Source organism: Spermophilus citellus (genome assembly GCF_964194105.1).
Source record: "Spermophilus citellus genome assembly, chromosome: 19".
Taxonomy (NCBI): Eukaryota; Metazoa; Chordata; class Mammalia; order Rodentia; family Sciuridae; genus Spermophilus; species Spermophilus citellus.
This window is the reverse complement of record NC_138201.1, coordinates 18,144,914-18,161,858: the sequence shown is the minus strand read 5'-3', so window position 1 is coordinate 18,161,858 and position 16,945 is coordinate 18,144,914. Positions and strand designations below refer to the sequence as shown.

At 60.0% G+C, this 16,945-nt stretch overlaps 2 protein-coding genes across 9 annotated transcripts in view; one reads left to right on the top strand and one right to left on the bottom strand.

Annotated features, from left to right (window-relative positions):
• MRPS25 (mitochondrial ribosomal protein S25) overlaps nt 1-16,945 on the bottom strand; it is a 57,881-nt gene that overhangs the window by 2,737 nt on the left and 38,199 nt on the right. The window contains exon 5 of one of the 2 annotated variants that reach the window (XM_081276056.1): nt 7,409-7,546. The exons of the other annotated variant lie outside the window; for it this stretch is intronic. The gene's annotated coding sequence lies outside the window, so the exon portion shown is untranslated. Of the gene's footprint in view, nt 1-7,408; nt 7,547-16,945 lie in introns of those variants that run through there. 2 annotated transcript variants of the gene reach the window in all.
• The window catches only part of NR2C2 (nuclear receptor subfamily 2 group C member 2), a 64,231-nt gene that overhangs the window by 44,164 nt on the left and 3,122 nt on the right, over nt 1-16,945 (top strand). For 5 of the 7 annotated variants that reach the window (XM_081276051.1, XM_081276046.1, XM_081276047.1 and 2 more), the window contains 10 exons: nt 2,824-3,024; nt 5,172-5,274; nt 7,392-7,571; nt 8,956-9,103; nt 9,600-9,693; nt 12,075-12,208; nt 12,935-13,112; nt 13,979-14,100; nt 15,357-15,496; nt 16,373-16,472. In XM_081276051.1, the coding sequence (XP_081132177.1) occupies nt 2,824-3,024; nt 5,172-5,274; nt 7,392-7,571; nt 8,956-9,103; nt 9,600-9,693; nt 12,075-12,208; nt 12,935-13,112; nt 13,979-14,100; nt 15,357-15,496; nt 16,373-16,472 (1,400 nt within the window). Of the gene's footprint in view, nt 1-2,823; nt 3,025-5,171; nt 5,275-7,391; nt 7,572-8,955; nt 9,104-9,599; nt 9,694-12,074; nt 12,209-12,934; nt 13,113-13,978; nt 14,101-15,356; nt 15,497-16,372; nt 16,511-16,945 lie in introns of all 7 variants that reach the window. The other 2 variants (XM_081276048.1, XM_081276050.1) reach the window with 1 other exon arrangement.

Sequence of the window (16,945 nt, the reverse complement as noted above, 5' to 3'; positions counted from 1 at the left end):
AGCAGGTCACCACAGACATGCGCCTGTGGCCGCACAACTGTGTTCTCCTCAGTTGTGGAGGCCGGCAGCGTGAAGCGAAGGTGTCGCAGGGCCACCCCTCCTGGGCACCCTGCGCTCTGGCGTCTGGTGGCCTTCTTACAGGGACACTGGCTGGTGGATTCAGGGCCTGCTGTGACCCCATCTGTGCTTCCTTACGTCTGCAGAGGCCTTGTCTCCCAATAGGGTCACCGTCACCGGTCCTGGGACTTGGGTGGAGCGAGCCTGGGGAGGGTGCGGTTCTGCTCACAGAGGACGGACGTGGCCGCGCCCTCCTACCTGCCGCTGCCCGAGGCCTGGCCACAGGAGCGCACCTGCCCGTGTTGGGCCTGGTCTTTCTGTGCCTGGTGGTCAGCCTCGGGTTCCGGGGGGTGTGGGGCTTATTTTTTCCGACGGCATCTTTAGTTCTTTTTCATGTAGGTGATCTCTCAAAATGGAGGCTGCAGACATCAGTGAGGGAAGACTGTGAGCAGGATATTTCAAAAGCTGTGGGTCTTGCATTTGCATGAGCCCCAGTCTTGCGAGGCAGTGGGGGAGAAAAGGATTGTATGTGCAGCCACCAAACGCCACTGTGTCTGTGCAGACCAGTCACCCCTGTCTCCCAGCCTCCCCCCCCCCCCCCCGGCTTCTTCCCACCATCCTCTGCCACAAGGCCTGGGAAGGACCCCGAGGAAGAGACCCACTCCCCACATGTGCTAAGGGCAGCGCGTCGCCTCCAGACAGCAGGGCGTGGGCACCACTTGCCTTCTCCGTCTCGAGTCACCTGCCACAGGACATTTGGTCACAGTGGGCCACAGGCACAGTGGGGACCCTTGAGATACCACCTAGCACTGTGGCCCCCTTAATTCCTGTAAATGGTATATGCTGTGATGTCAGCACCGTGACCAAGTCACTGGCATTTCTTAGGAGTGTCCCCATCCAGCGATGCCTGGCTGCAGCTCAGTCTCAGCCTCATGACTTGGTCTCTTAAGGGGGAAAGCAGTGTAGGGAAAGGGGCATGGAGGCAGGAAACAGAAGGCAGACATTGGGCTCTGAGATCCCAGGGTGACGAGGCCCTTCCGAGGCCGTCTTGTTGATGTAAGGAGGGGTGCCTTCCGTGGGTGGCATCTGGCTGCCGTGTGCCAGCCTGTGCCCGTAGCCCCGGCTGAGCCGTGGGGAGGGAAGGATTAAAGGCTTCCCCCCACGAAGCTCTCTTCCGGGGGTCACTTTCACAGAAGGCCTGGCGGTGCCCTGGGTCACTGCAGCCGAGGGTTCCCCTCCTTCTCTGGAGCTCTTCTCCTTAGGCCCTGGAGAGCTTGTGACCCTGTGGCTGGAAGTGATGCTGTCCCGGACTCGCCCTCTGGTGGCGGTACCCGTCCCTGCACCTTCATTCCCGTTGTGCCCACAGCAGACTTTCTGAAGAGGGCGTGTGGGTGACAGGTGTCCCTGTTGGCCGGGCAGGTTGCTTGAGGGGAGCAGGTGGCCGAGGCCTGGCTCCTGCAGGCCGACTTGGAACACCTTGCATAACCCCTCGCTGCAGCCTGCGCTGCTGCCCCGGGGACGGCCTTTCTCTGAGGTCCCCGCCGCCTTCCCAGGGTCGTTTCTTCTGTTCTTAGTTCTCTGTGGCTTTCACCGTGGACTGCTATCCTCAGTGCCCGTGGCCACTCTGTGTTCCCCTCTAGAGAGGCGGCTTTCTGTGGCCCGTGTACCTGTGCTGCATACCCAGGACGGTGCCCGACGGCAGTCGTCCCTCGGTGGACGTCTCTTAGTGGGAGGGTCTTTCCTTGGTTGGGTCATTTCAGTTGCATCCACCAACATCACCGAGTTGTCCGTGCGGACAGGTGGCGCCGCTGTGCTCGGGCTGTGAGTTTGTGCTCTGGACCCTGGAGCGCCATGTCCCTATCTGTCAGAGGTGGTGACGGCAGGGCTCAGCCCACGCCCCTGCCACACCCTGGCAGTAGCAACCCCGAGGCTTCAGTGTGGGACGGGACGACCCTGCTGGTCCCAGGATGGAGAGGAGCCTAGGGCTCCAGGCTGGGGACTCCCAGGCCCGGAGAGCGGCCAGTGTTGCAGAGAAGCCATCTTGTGGGTGCAGTAAGGTGGGGACCCTGGAGGGCGTGGGCATGGAGGCTCTGGCTCCTGAATGGTGGGAGCCTCCAGGAATCGGGGTCGGGATTTCTCGCGTGTCGGCGCCTGCAGCCCTCAGTCCACCCCTGGGTCCTACATTCTGTGCGTGTGTCAGGCCTCCGCTAGCCCTGGTCACACGGCAAGGAGTCAGATGGGTCCCTTGGCCTACAGAGTCCAGGAAGTGATTTATTCCCAAATTTTTAGATTTTTTGAATTAACAACGTTTTTCAAAAGAATCAGAGCTGCCCCCATTTTATTATTCCTGGACCAGAATTTTTAGAATTGTGCGCCTTGATTTTACTTGCGTACTTTATACTGATGTGGTGCTAAGGACGGAGCCCACGTGCTGAGCAGGCAGGCGCTCGGCCACCGAGCCCAGTCCTGGGCCAGGATTGTTTTTAAGGTGAAACAGTCATCCGTTATTTATTGTTGTCTGGACGTCGTAAGCAATAGGCTTTTAATTCCAAAAATGACACTGAAGACCTGACCCCGGTGTACAGCGAGTTCCGTGCCAGTCCACATCTGGGAAGCCACCGCCCTGTCCCGCTGGTCCGCGCCGCTGCATGAGCTGCTGACACATGGCCGGCTGGCATGCCCTCGGGGACTGTGTTTGGCAGTCACCACTTCTGAGTGGCTCCCGCAAGTGCACGGGTCTCACGGTGCTCTTGTGTTGTCTTCCAGATAGTGACAGACCAGCAGACAGGACAGAAGATCCAGATAGTCACCGCAGTGGACGCCTCGGGATCCTCCAAGCAGCAGTTCATCCTGACCAGCCCAGATGGAGCTGGGGCCGGGAAGGTGATCCTGGCTTCCCCCGAGACGTCCAGCGCCAAGCAGCTCATCTTCACCACCTCCGACAACCTCGTCCCCGGCAGGATCCAGGTAGGCCGTCTGCGGACGCCTGTCCCAGGACTCGTGTCACTGAACGGCTTCCTCACTTGTCCTCTGTCTGGGAAGGCAGATCGGTTCCTTGGAAGGTTCCTTTGGGGACACACGCACAAGGCGGTTTGATGCTTTGGCTCAAAAAAAAAAAAAAAACGGCAGATAAGTGGAAGGTCCAGAAGTTGAGCCAGGGTGGCACTGAGGCCATGGAGAGGGTCGCTCTTCACAGGGGACAGCCCTGAGCCCTATGTTAAAGGCCCTCCTTGGGCTGACCACCCCACACAGCGACTTCTTGCTGCTCCTCCTGCCTTAGCAGGTCGTCCGACCTGATCCGAGAGCCTCGCTCTGTTCTGTCTCGCTCCTGTGAGCTGTGGCTCAGGGCCCCAAGTGCCTGCCTCGTCTCTACCCGGTCTGTCCCTGCTCTGGCCAGGCAGGGTGAGTTGGGGCAAGAAGAGCGGGCACTGAAGGGGGACAGGGTCCTTGCTCAGCATGAGTTGGCAGCAGTGAATTCCCAAACCCCACACTCGGAACAGGCACGAGGCCAGTGTCACATGATAGCCTAGCACAGGTGTGATCAGTCAGGGTCACAGTTTTTTTTTTTTTAAAGAGAGTGAGAGAGGGGGGAGAGAGAGAGAATTTTTAATATTCATTTTCTAGTTCTCGGCGGACACAACATCTTTGTTGGTATGTGGTGCTGAGGATCGAACCCGGGCCGCACGCATGCCAGGCGAGCGCGCTACCGCTTGAGCCACATCCCCAGCCCAGGGTCACAGTTTTTAACTTCTAAAATATTTTTGGTTTACTACTTCCACTTCTAGGTGTTCGGTGGCATTAAATTAACTGAGCTCACATTGTTGTGACACCGTCCATCTCTGTCCCTTCCTTTGTTTGAACCCAGGGGTGCTTAACCTCTTAGCCACACCCCAGCCCTTTGTGTTTTATTGTGGGAGAGGGTCTCTGTAGTTGCTGGCCTTGAACTTATGTTCCTCAGCCTCCGGAGTCCCTGGGACTACAGATGTGGGCCACTGGGCCCGGCTGTCACTCTTTACCTTCCCAAACTGAAGCTGTGCCCATTAGGAATTGTACACAGATGCCCAAGATGGAGAAATTTCAAGTCACTGTTCTGTCCACTGGGCAGTCACGTCTCCATGTCCCCTCCAGCCTCTGGCAGCCCCCACTCTAGTTTCCAACTGACTAAGTTGGGGGGACTCTAGATTCCCACCTCCTGGAAGTGCAGTTGTGCATTCTGTCCCTGTGCCTGGCTCTTGTCACTTAGCGAACTCTCTTCCTTATCAAGGCTGAACAGAGTCCCTGTGTGTGCACACTGCCAGGAGCTTGTCTTCCCGTCTGTTGGTGGACACGGGCATCGGTTCCTCCCTTCGGTTATTAAAAGTGACGTGAGGCTTCATGCACTTGTGGGACGGGGGCTTTGTACCGTGGAGAAACTGAGGGAAGGAAGGAGTGGTTTTCTCTGAGCTTCAGAACATCGATGTAGAAAAAAAATCCATTTTGAGACGGCTTGTACAGCGCTTTGTCGATACAGCCAGAATCCCGCCCTGCCTGTTAGAACACCCCTCGTTGGTGACGGGCAGACTCGGATCCTGATTCCCAAGAGGTGACTCTGTAGTGACTCCCGAGTGTGGTCCCCGTCATGCGTAAACCATCCAAGGCGGCTCGTTAGCCCAGCCACGGCTGCTTTGCACGTTCCCAGAGTGAGGATGAGTCCGTGTTCGTCGAGGTGGATAGCACCTAGAGAGTCACCTAGCAAGTCCCCTCTAAGCGAGGGCAGGTTCCAGGGCTCATGTGTTCTGCCTGGGTGAGAGGCCTCGTTATTTCATTAATGACGCTCTTCCCTCTGACTCACACGCCCCTTCACACTCTGGGGTGGCTTCATGGGATCAGAGGAGCAGCTGGAAGAACCTAGAATACCTGAGTCTTGGAGCATTTCCTCATCTGCTACTCTGTCTGCACAGTGTCTCCTGGTCCCCAGTCTCCGTGATGGTAGCCGGAGAGAAGAGTGGTCACGGAGAGCCACTGCAGAGGGTGTGGGTGAGCAGGCAGCAGGGCTGGCATTCTCCAAGTTCCCAGCTCCACGTGACTTGGCCTGGACACTGGGCTCGTGGTCACTATTGGCCGATTCCTCCTAGATCGTCACGGATTCTGCTTCTGTGGAGCGCTTGCTGGGGAAGGCGGACGTCCAGCGGCCCCAGGTGGTGGAGTACTGTGTGGTCTGTGGCGACAAAGCCTCTGGTATGTGACCCAGGTTCTGCTGGTGCGGGTTGTGGGCCAGCAGCAAGGGCCACCGTCATGGGTGGGGCAGTGGTTAACTCAGAAAGTTTGTAGGTCTCAAAAGTGGGCTGCATTGTTCTCATTGGGGTGGTGATCTAAGTGTCTCAGATCGACAGGAAAAGTCAAAACTACTTCTTACAAGGTGCAGTGGCGCACGCCTGTAAGCCCGGTGGCTCAGGAGGCTGAGGCAAGAGGATCGGAGGTTCAAGGCCGGCCTCGGCAACATGGCGATGCCCTGTCTCAATAATAAGGGCTGGGGTGCTGCTCAGTAATGAGGAGCCCCTGGGTTCAATCCTGGGTGCAGGCAGACAGGTGGCCCAGAAGGTCAGCCCTGGCCTGTGTCCTGGGAGCAGAGAGGGTCATGAGGCGGGCAGTAGTAATGGGAGGCTTGAGTTCTTGGGCGGCCTGGTTCCACTTTATTCTGTGGCAGCCAAATTCCTAGGAGCTCTGGACACCTTGTCCTGTTTGTTTAAAGAGGGGGGTGGAGCAGGCCTGTAGGAAGGCGGCCCAGGAGCATCTGCAGGTCCCTCCCGGCTGGTGCCAGTTTCTTGGCCATGGCACCTCAGGAAACCGCCCATACCCCCGCTTCGCAGAAGCCCTCACCTGCCCTGGCAGCAGGGCCACGGTGCTGCCTCTGGTCCTGATGGCCCTTTTGTGCCCACTCTCCACACTGCTGTCGCGTTGTCTTGTAGCTCCCCAGGCCCGTCTTCCCGTGGGAGTGTCTAGCGCTCCGCCCTCCCCGGCTCCCTAGTTCCCATCTTGTTGCGCAGCAAGGACGCGGGCGGGGTGAACCCAGCAGGGACAGGACACAGGAGGGCCCTACGTGTCCGGCCTCCTCTGAGCACAGAGGGCCTCTGCACAGGCCATGAGGGCCCTTGTCTCCAGGTCCTAGAGTCACGGAGACGGGGGGGGGGGGGGGGGTGGCGGGGGGGGGGTGGCTGAAGGACATGGACGGCGGGGAGGAGCCCTGAGCAGCGGTGACCGGCACAGCTGCTCTTCAGGAGCAGAACCACAGGCTGGGACGTGGCATGTGGCACAGCCCTGGCCTCCCTTGTGCAGGGCCCTGGGCTCGTCCTTGGGGCTGGGGTGGAAGCACTGGAGGCTGCGCAGCTGCACGTGGGGGAAGCGGTCCCCGCCTAGCGCTCGGCCAGTGGGATCCTCTGTGGCCACCCTAAATGTGCCCTCCCTGGCCATGTCCCTGAAATTGGGTCACCGAAACCAGGCAGAGCCAAGGCATCCACGGGACAAATGGGAGGTGATGTTGTCATGGGCTAGAGCCGCTGAGAACACAGTGCGGACTAAGAGTGTTCCCCAGGACTGTGAGCCTGGAGGGGACCGAGTACCTGACACAAGTGACCCCGAGGCCACCTTCCGATAGGGTTAGAGGTGCCTGGGAAGCTCGTGTGTGAAGTGCTGCAGGCATCGGGAGGTCGGGCTCTGAGGGCCTTGCCCAGGTAGGACGAGTGCCCTGGGTCCCCTGGGGGAGCCGAGGACAGAGGGGCTGTGGCTGCAGGGGGGTCAGGGGCCTTCTGTCCCTGGAGAGCCGGGCCTCTGCTTCCTGGCGTCCTGTCCTGAGCCGCCGCCTCCCCACGCGCCCCCTGGCCCAGGGCAGTGGTGTCTGCCACTCGGACCACTGAACTGTCAGCCCCCAAAGGGGCTCTCCCTCCTCCTCTAAAGTTGGTGTGGGGCCCTTGGAGACGCTGAAATGGTGGCGCTGACCACACGCCTCCCTTACCTCGGGCTGGGCAGTGGCCACTCTGCTTCCCGGGGCCTTCAAGGCCCTGCAGGTGGACAAGGGCGGCAGTGAGACCCCGGCCCTGAAGCAGCTCATGCCATCCTGTGTCCAGCACAGGACGGAGCCGGGGGGCCGAGCCACCCAGGCCTGCAGGCGGGGCACAGGCGCACAGTGCCCGGTGGAGTTCCGGCAGCGCGCAGGTCCCTGTTGTGCCGCGGCTGCTGGGAAGACCGCGGGGGCTCCTGGGAGGGGCGCGGCCTGGCCTCCTGCTCGGGGGGGGGGGCGCTGGTGGACGCCCTCTGCAGCCCAGGCCGCGGCCATCACCGCTGTCCTGTCCTTGCAGGCCGTCACTATGGGGCCGTCAGCTGCGAGGGCTGCAAAGGTTTCTTCAAGAGGAGCGTGAGGAAGAGCCTGACCTACAGCTGCCGCAGCAGCCAGGACTGCGTCATCAACAAGCACCACCGCAACCGCTGCCAGTTCTGCCGCCTCAAGAAGTGCCTGGAGATGGGCATGAAGATGGAATGTGAGCGGGCGCCGGAGAGGGCGGGGCGGGGCACACAGCACACGTGCTTTAACAAGAAACCCCCCTCGTGGGTCAGCCGGTGACTCAGCCAGCGCCACTGGACCTGGTCAGTCCCCGTGGCACCCCTGAGCCCTGTTCCAGAGGAGTTGGGAGCAGGACGGTGCCCCGGGGCCAGCGCCAGCTGTGGAACAAACTGCCACGTGGCCTCGGGTAGCCCCAGGGTCCCCTCTGAGAGCCAGAAGCCTGCGTCTTGCTGATGCAGCCCCCTGCTGTTCCCATAGCCCTGGGCCAGGCCTCCCGCCCAGCCATGGCGCATTGGAGTAGCTGGGGCAGGGCGCAAGCCCCCCACTCTGCTCCTGGGGACGTGGTGTTGGGCTCTGGGACCTCCCTTCCCATCAGGGGAACGGGGACAGCAGGTGCAGGTGACACTCGACCTGGCCCATGTGCTGCGTGGTCCAGGAGGAAGCAGCAGTTTTTTCAGTGTAGCCGTTTCTGTTTGTACAGGGGAAATGGCAGACGTCACTTGGGGCAAGTAGAAAAGTGTTTTCCAGAAAGTCAGAATCGTCAGCCTGCGTTCCGTAGAGTGGTGTTTTTATTTTGCCCGTGACGGGGTCCTTTCCCACGGCGGACGGCACCACCCCATTGCCAAGTGACCTTCCTTCCTCAGTAGCAGGTGCCATCCCTCAGGACAATGGCAGAAATTATTCCTTTGCCATCTCAGCTGTAACTGTGAATTCAGGATCTAGCTGAAACCAAAACAAATAGATAAATTTAAAAATATCGAGGAAGGAAAAGTAAAAGATCCAGCTGGATTGTCTGGTTAGCGGGACGTCTGGACCCTAGGCTCTGGGTTTCAGGTCTTTTTTTACCTTGGTTTGCTTGTGGCCCGTGTCCCTGTTCTCTTACTAGAGAGCTGAAGTGACAGTGGGGTGGGAAATTGGCACTCCCCAAACAGCAGGCTCGGGCTGTTCAGGCTGGACCTGGAGGCTGGCATGGTTCCAGTGTCTTTGGCTTGGGACCGTCCCCCTGCCCTGGGCTGCTTGAAGATGGGCATTTCTCGTCCTTGGGCAGAGCCAGTTCACTAGCAGCAACACGTGCTGCTCACAGACCCTGAGGCTGCAGGTCCAGGGAGGCGCCCAGGTCACCTGTGTCAGCCCCTGTCCTCTGGAGCCGTGTGCATGCCTCTGATGTGACAGGGCATCGTGGGGCCTCGCTGCCTCCTCTCCTTGGGCCGGGGAGTCCACTGTGGAGACCGAGGAGGCTGCAGCCATTGCTGAGCTCCTCAACCCTGCAGCCAGGGGGGTTCCTGAGGGAGCCCCGGGGCGTGCCGCGTAGTGACGTGGCGTGCCGCGTGGTGACGTGGCGTGCCGTGCTGTGCTTTAAGCTGTGCAGAGTGAGCGGAAGCCCTTCGACGTGCAGCGGGAGAAACCAAGCAATTGTGCCGCCTCCACAGAGAAGATCTACATCCGGAAAGACCTGCGGAGCCCTCTGATAGCCACCCCCACGTTTGTGGCAGATAAAGATGGAACCAGGTCAGTGCCCTGTGCTCCAAGGCTGGCCCAGCTGGGCATGTCTTATTCCATTCCCGCTGCCGCGGCTCGGTCACCCCCAGAGCAGTCCTGGGGATGCCTGGCTCAGGGCTCCGTCTGTCCTGCAGCGTAGGCCTCACTCGGTCAGGAGGACAGGTGTTGGTAACCTGGGATTTGAACTTAAGACTCCCATTTATACTGCCAAAGAGGAGGTGAGGTCCCAGACGGTGCCACAGGTCATTTGTACCTTCTTTTGAATGCACCTTATTGACCTGGTTTTAAGGGTCAGAGAGAAGGAGAATGGGACCCAGGACGTAGCGCAGAGAGAGCGGGAGGGACCCCGGTGATGGCGCACAGCTCGTTGTGCAGTGTGGGCACCTCCGTGTCCACGTTTCCGCCGAAAGGAGGCTGTCACCTGGGCGCTGCGTCTCGGCGTGCAGGAGGGCAGGGAGTCTGCCAACGTGCTGGAAGCTACCATGGGTTTCTTTGTCTTAAATAGACAGACGGGTCTTCTCGATCCAGGGATGCTTGTCAACATCCAGCAGCCGCTGATACGCGAGGACGGCACGGTGCTCCTGGCCACGGATTCCAAGGTGACGTTCTCCCCCCCACCGTCCTCTGTGCTGGCAGTGGGCTATCTCCCCGTGCCCCGCGCCTCGTTGGCCCTCAGAGACCTTGCTGATGGCTTCTAGAACTCCTTCAGGGCTGTGGTAGTGCCACGGTGGAGTTCAGGCTGCAGTCTGTTCTCCACTAAGTCAGACACCCAGTCCAGCACCAGCTTCCTGAGGGGACAGCTGCTGGACCTGCAAAGGTTTCTGCAGGACCCGTTCGTTCTACCAGTCGCTCTGTAGGAGGAGGTCCAGCCGGGAGGTTCACCAGAGCAGGTCAGCCGCGGAAGATCCAGTGGGGACACAGGTGTCGGCCACTCCAGGAGCTGGACAGCTGGCTCTTCCTGTGCCGATGACCAGAGCGTGGGGCTGGGTCCAGGCAGGGGGCCATCAGGTCCTTCCTGGGGTGAGCCCAGTAATAAGAAAGTAACAGCAAGGCACACACTAGAGCAGTGACTTGCTGCCACCCTCGGCTCCTTCACGTGTACATTCACGTGACACCCAGAAACTCGGGGCACATCCTCTTTTGGGAAGAGAAGGCAAACTTGAGAGCTCCTGGCTGGCCCAGGGTACAGCCTGTCCCCTCTGGTCCTCAGGCTGGGCTTTGGGTCCCCTGACCGGGAGCCGTGGCTGTGTGCTTGATGGGAGCTGATGGGCCACCGCTGTCCCCCAGCATGTGTTCTGGAGTGTGGCTGTCACTGCAGAGCAAAGGCCAGGAACACTAGCCGGAACATGGGGCTCTAGGCCACCAGGGATTCCCAGCAGTGTCTGCCCACAGCCTGGCTCCGAGCCCAGCCCACTCCTCAGTGTCCTTCAGGGCCGACTGCCCGGGGCTGGTGGGCACCTGGAGCAAGGGAGCCTCACGGAGCCCTCGGCACACGGCAAGCTGGGGGCAGGGGTGACATGGGACTGTTGTCGATACCTGGAAAGGCTCGCGGTGTTGATGTGGTTGAGACGGAGCTTCAGGGTCCACTCGCGCCCTGCCCTGTTCCCTCCTGGTGACATGGAACAGCAGGCCCCCCCCCCCCAGTTCTTTGTAAGGAGACAGAGCGCCCCGAGCAGCTGCTCTCAGAAGGGTCCATTTTATGCATCTAAGATAGTCCACGTAGCCCGCTGAGGTCCCAGAGAGAGGGGCAGGAGGCTGAGGCCAACCTCAGCCACTTCCAGAGGCCAAAGGACTTGTCTCAAACACAGAAGGGCTGGGACTGCTGGGTTCAAACCCTGGTACCCAAGACAATCTACTTCAAATAACAACGGTCCTCCCGACTGGGACTGATGTGACAACCAGGACACTGAGTCACTTTGTTTCCCCCAGCTCTTGCTGACACCTCACTTTCCTCCAGCACACGCCGCCATCCCCAGGCCCCGCCCCTGCTGGGACTTGTCACCTGCAGTCAGAATGTTGCTGTGGATCCTAGTGTTTCGTTTTGAAGTGGAGACACAGCTGGCTGTGTAGACGCGTCCTGGCTGTGTCTCTCTGGCTTCCCTTTTAACTGGAGGGTGTTCGCGGGCCGTACGGTCAAGGGGACTCGCCACCAGTGACACCGACTTCAGATGATCTCCCAGAAGGGATTGCCAACGTGCCTCCCTCCAAACCTGCCTCCCACTCCCTGGTGTCAGTTCTGTGCCTTCCACATCCAGGGCCTCTACAGTGCCCCCTCCCAGCTGGCTCCTGTCCCTCAGCACAGTGTCCAGCCTCTCCCAGAGATTGAGTCCTCATTGTCGTCGTGGGGGAGGGTCAAAAGCTGGGCGTGGTCGTCCACGTTGTACCCTGCAGCCTTCCACGGGACGTGAGATCTCTTTAGACCGAACTGCCCTGGTCCCCACAGTGCCACCAGCAGTGTCCGTGGGCTTGGATTTCCCACATCTTTGTCAGCACGTCCCCATCTTTTGGGGTCACAGCCCTCTGCATCTTCACACATGCTCATGGGCCATCTGTCTGGAGAGATGCTGTCCCAAATTCCATGTCCAGTTTTGTACTGGGTCGCCTGTAACTGTTGGGCTCCAAGAGGTCCCCGGCTGTCCTGGGGCTACCCTGTGCCTGTGTGTGACCTGCAGACTTCACAAGGTCTTGGTATTTTGTGGGTTCTCTGGTTTTTTCTGCTCTGTCTATGAAGCACCCCAGTGTGGATGAGTGACGGCCAGCGGCTCTGTTTTTCCTCTGTGTCTCACGTGTCACCTGGGGACTTGTGTGACCACTATCATAACCAAGATTCAGAAAGCTAATCTGTCACCAGAAGGATGCCCTGGTACCACCCATTTGTTCACAAGATCAAATTTTGAGTCCCGAGTCGGCGTCCCCTCCACAGTGGCCCGAGTCCTGTGCCTATGTGCTCGTGTTTAATGTCACGTTTTTCGCTCAACAGGCTGAGACGAGCCAGGGAGCTCTGGGCACCCTGGCGAATGTAGTGACCTCCCTGGCCAACCTGAGCGAGTCCCTGAACAATGGCGACACTTCAGAGATCCAGCCGGAGGACCAGTCTGCCAGCGAGATCACTCGGTACGTGGCCACAGGGAAGGACCACACAGTCGCGGTGCTGGGAGAGCGGTGGTGGCCTTTGGCATCCATCCTGCCTTCAGTCGAGGGCTATGGCGTGGTCACAGTGACACTGCATGTCTGTGCTCTCAGGTTTTCAACCGTGAGACTATTGTCCCCTTTATTCTGTGACATGGATCAAAATTGCGTGACCCGGGAGGCAGGAGGGGACGTGGCAGCGGCCTGATGTTCATCCTGCTGAGTGCCCTAAACAGCAGCAGCTCGTTCCTTCCACCTCTGGGGCTGGGGAGCGGGAGCTGACGGGGGTCACCGACTGGCTGCTCAGCACTGGCCTGTGCCCTGGTGTCGGCCAGCCAGGTGACGGAGGCTCGGCCCTCATGTTCCCTTCCAGTCTAAGGACAAAGTGAAGGTCAGGGCCAGGAGGGTGGTGTCCAGTCGGGTAGAATCCTGCATCCACTGCTGGCTGTGGGTGGCCGTGGAAAAGCCACTGGCATTAGATCTGTAACCAGAAGAACATTCCTGCCTTGGGAGGGTGACCGTGGAACACAGAAGTCATACTGGAAATCACAGCCCACTGCTGGACGCTGGCGCTGTTCTGCACCTCCTGTGTCCCTTCTGTCGCTGTGGCCCGCACCTCTTCCTCGAGGCCTTGCTGTTCTGGACACTGACTCAGCAGAGCCATGTCCCTGGGAGCCACAGGTTCACGACCTGCTTGGTTTCCGCTCACAGGGCGTTTGACACCTTAGCTAAAGCACTTAACACGGCGGATGGCGCCTCACCTCCCGGCCTGGCGGACGGCGTGGACACCAGCGGAGGGGGCAGCATCCACGTCATCAGCAGAGACCAGTCGACGCCCATCATCGAGGTCGAAGGCCCCCTCCTTTCAGACACACACGTCACCTTTAAGGTGAGCGTCTGTGGCCCGGCCACAGGCGGGTCTGAAATCATCTGGGAGCTGGTCCCCGTCCCCACCCCTGTGGTGTGGCGGAGTGGCTTGAGCAGATCTTGAGTCCAGAGCAGTCCTCCCTGTCTTGCTCGCAGTGCCACTCGATTGTGCAGGGACCCGGCAACAGGCGTGGCCTGTCTTTGCCAAGACGGGCAGTCCCCAAGGGTGGGGGCTGGCTGCTCTGCCTCTGCTCCCTGCAGAGCCTGGCTGTGGGCACCTCCATGCAGTGGAGCCCTTGGGGTCAGAGTCGGCGGGTGGCAGCCACTGCCCTCAAGATACAGAGGTCGATGGTAGCTGTCCCTGGGGCTGTGAGTGCCCAGGTCAACCCAGGACCCCTGAAGCCCCTGTAGAGACGCCTCAGAACAGGTCTCTGTCGCCTGCTGCCTTCACTAGAGAGATGACTCGGTCCCTGCTGTTGGGTGCCCTGAAGCAGGGCAGCACGTTGGCCCGCCTTTCTGGTGGATGTGTCACCTCCTGGCACCAGGGTCACCTGCACCATGCCTGTCGGTCATGGAGCTGGCCCTGGGGCCCCGGTTCCATTGGACCTGAACCTGTGGCCCAGTGAGTGCAGCAGACAATCACTGTGCTGGGGCAGTGATAGAGCAGTGCACTGTCCCAGGGGCGAGCTGAGACGTCCCCTGGGCCTCCCGACTGTGTCCCCAGGACCCTGCTTCACTGAGTGGAAAAACCTGGGGGCCGGAGCCACCCTGCTGCAGACACACTGGCTCTTCTGACTCAGGGACCCCAGCCGCCACTGCTGGTGGGATAGGACGGGGACCTGCTGCCAGGCCACTGTCCCTTGCTCACCTCTCCGTCCTCTGTTGCAGCTGACCATGCCCAGCCCGATGCCCGAGTACCTCAACGTGCACTACATCTGCGAGTCCGCCTCCCGCCTGCTCTTCCTCTCCATGCACTGGGCCCGCTCCATCCCCGCCTTCCAGGCCCTCGGGTGAGTGGCCCTTTTCAAAACATACGCCCTGATCCGTGGACTGGGAGCGTCACCGGCGGCCACCCTGCAGCAGGCCCCAGACCTCCACGAGCCAAAGGCGTGGCACCAGGAGCTGTGGTCAGGCCCTTGAGACCATGCGACTGCCTGCGTCCCCCACGCAGCACTGGTCTGTGTCCCCACACGGGCATTTGTTCCTGGAGTGGCAGGGACCGGGTTCCCTGTGGGAGATTTTTAAAACATGGGGTTAAAAAGTGACGTCCCTGCTGCCATGGATGTGGACCCTCCTCAGAGGGCTACACAAAATATGTCACCACCTTACAGCGGTGTCCCTTGGGTTTCACATACTCATCAGGCTCCAAGCTCAGGGGGCGACTGTGATGACAGGAGGTTTGTACTGAGCCAAGGGGACGCTCAGCGCAGGGGGCCTTTCTGAGGCAAATGCAGGCACAGCCTTTGTGGGGACGGCAGTTTTCCTCGGATTTTTTTTTTCCTTTTTGGTGGTGCTGGGCACTGAGCCCGGGCCTTGTGCGTGAGAGGCAAACACTTGGCCACCTGAGCTCTGTCCCCCAGCCCACAGCCTCAGAAACCTTGAGGCAGAAGAGGGGGCGACCCAGCCCCACTGGGCTGCAGCCTCAGAGCACCAAGACGGCTGCTGTGTAGGGCTGACGGTGTCCCTCCCATGGGCAGAAGTTTCCCAGAGCAGGGCTGCATGCCCAGCCCTAGCGGGTGCTCTCCCACCTGCAGGTGGGTGGGTGCACTTCTCCCCTTCAGGTGGATGCTCGGCTCCTGTCTTGATCCACAGGGTCACTCGTGACCTTGGCTATGGGTGTCGAGTACACAGATCTTGTCTTCCTAGGACAGAACCAGGCCAGGACAGCTGAGGGTCCAGCAGACTTGGGGAAGGAGGCTGAGGGTTGTTGCATAGCACGGGCCGGGCACCGTCGTGTGTGCCTGTGACCTAAGCCACTTGGGCAGTGGAGTCAGGAGAACCACAAGTTTGAGGCCAGCCTCAGCCACGGAGGCCCTTTCTCAGAATGAAAAACAAAAAGGGCTGGGGACGGAGCCCAGGGGCCGAGCAGCCTTGTCCTCAGTCCAACAGCAGAAGGGCAGCTCCCTGCTGGAGGGGGATGTTAAGTGCTGTGCTCGGTACTGAGCAGCGGCCTGGCTCCCGTGCAGCCTGTGGGCATGTCCCGGCGGAGGCCCCGGGTAGTGCCAGGTGCAGTGCTGCAGCCCGCTGAGTCGCCCTCCGCCCCCAGGCAGGACTGCAACACGAGCCTGGTGCGGGCCTGCTGGAACGAGCTCTTCACCCTGGGCCTGGCCCAGTGCGCCCAGGTCATGAGCCTCTCCACCATCCTGGCCGCCATCGTCAACCACCTGCAGAACAGCATCCAGGAAGGTAGGGCCTCGGGATGCAGGGAGGAGGGTGACCTGGCCTATGGCACAGTCTCTCGTCCCGCCACACCATGGGGGGGGGGGGGGCACTTGATTTCAAAGTAGTGGGACCACACTAGTCAGAGCAACTGGAACGGCCTTTTTGTGTAAAGAGTGATCTCCATTGTGAAGACCACAACCTCTTTGGCATTTAGTGCTCTTTTTCAAGAATAGTTGGAGCTTACAATCCCATCGTCCCTTGGTTGTCGTCCTTCCATGTGACATTCTCCAGGCCTGTCCTCAGGACTGTGACCTGTGTAGAAATTGAGGCCCTGGTGAGGCCACAGCTGGCCTCCAATGAAACAAGTGCAAGAGGGACACATACCCGCCCCTAGTCTCCTGTCATTGCTAGACACGGCCAAGTTCTTCCCAGGCCATGTGCCCAGAGCACGGCGAGGACCAGCATGTGGAAGGGGAGTATCCAGGGCTCCACATGAGCGCTGAGACCCTCTCCGTAAAGCCAGGCTCCTCCTGGGACGCGAGCCACCTGGCAGCAGACCTGAGTTTTCTTTATTTTTCAAATTAAACCAAGTAGAACCACGACACTTGCTGCAGAGTGCTGTAGGGTCACACTGTCCCGACGGCTGTCCATGTCCTGTTGAGGAGTCAGCACATGCTCCTCGGGACCTGGGGAGTTGGGAACCTTAAGGAGCTCCCCAGTGGCACCATAAGTCAGGGAGCTACCTCCCGGGTGGGCCCCAGCCTGGGGCCTTGCTTCTGAGGCCGGGTGACAGCGCAGTGGAGCGTGGGTACCTGTGCTGGGAGCAGCCTGAGGTGCTGAGCGGAGCCCCCTGCTGTCCCCGCGGTGGCCGTCTGCTCAGGGCCTGTGGTCTGCTTGCAGACAAGCTGTCAGGCGAGCGCATCAAGCAGGTCATGGAGCACATCTGGAAGCTGCAGGAGTTCTGCAACGGCATGGCGCGGCTCGAGGTGGACGGCTATGAGTACGCATACCTTAAAGCTATAGTTCTCTTTAGCCCCGGTAAGATATGCGCTGGGGACCCGGGACGCCTTCCCTGTGCCCACTGATATTTCTGACCATGATCGTGTTGTCAGCGCTGTAGCCTGCCCTGCCACTCTGTATGTCACGTGGTGTCCCCCGACAGCCACTTGACTGGCTCCTGCAAATGCAGACATTCTGTTAGTCCTGGGCTTTTACAGCTCCCGAGAAACGTGCCACCGTGTCTGGGGACATTAGGGTACAGATGACAGCTATTCAATACCTAATTAGATCCCTGGCCACATGGACTCCCGGCCAGCCTCAGCAGGTGCTCCTTGCACTCTTTGTGATCACCTGGGCTCAGTGCCAGCCAACCCTGCAAAAGTACCTGGGCAGGCTCCCCGTGGCTCTGTCCGTCCCCAAGACAGCTCGGGAGCCTGTCCCCGAGTACCCAGAGGGCGCTGTCCCTTGGCAGTT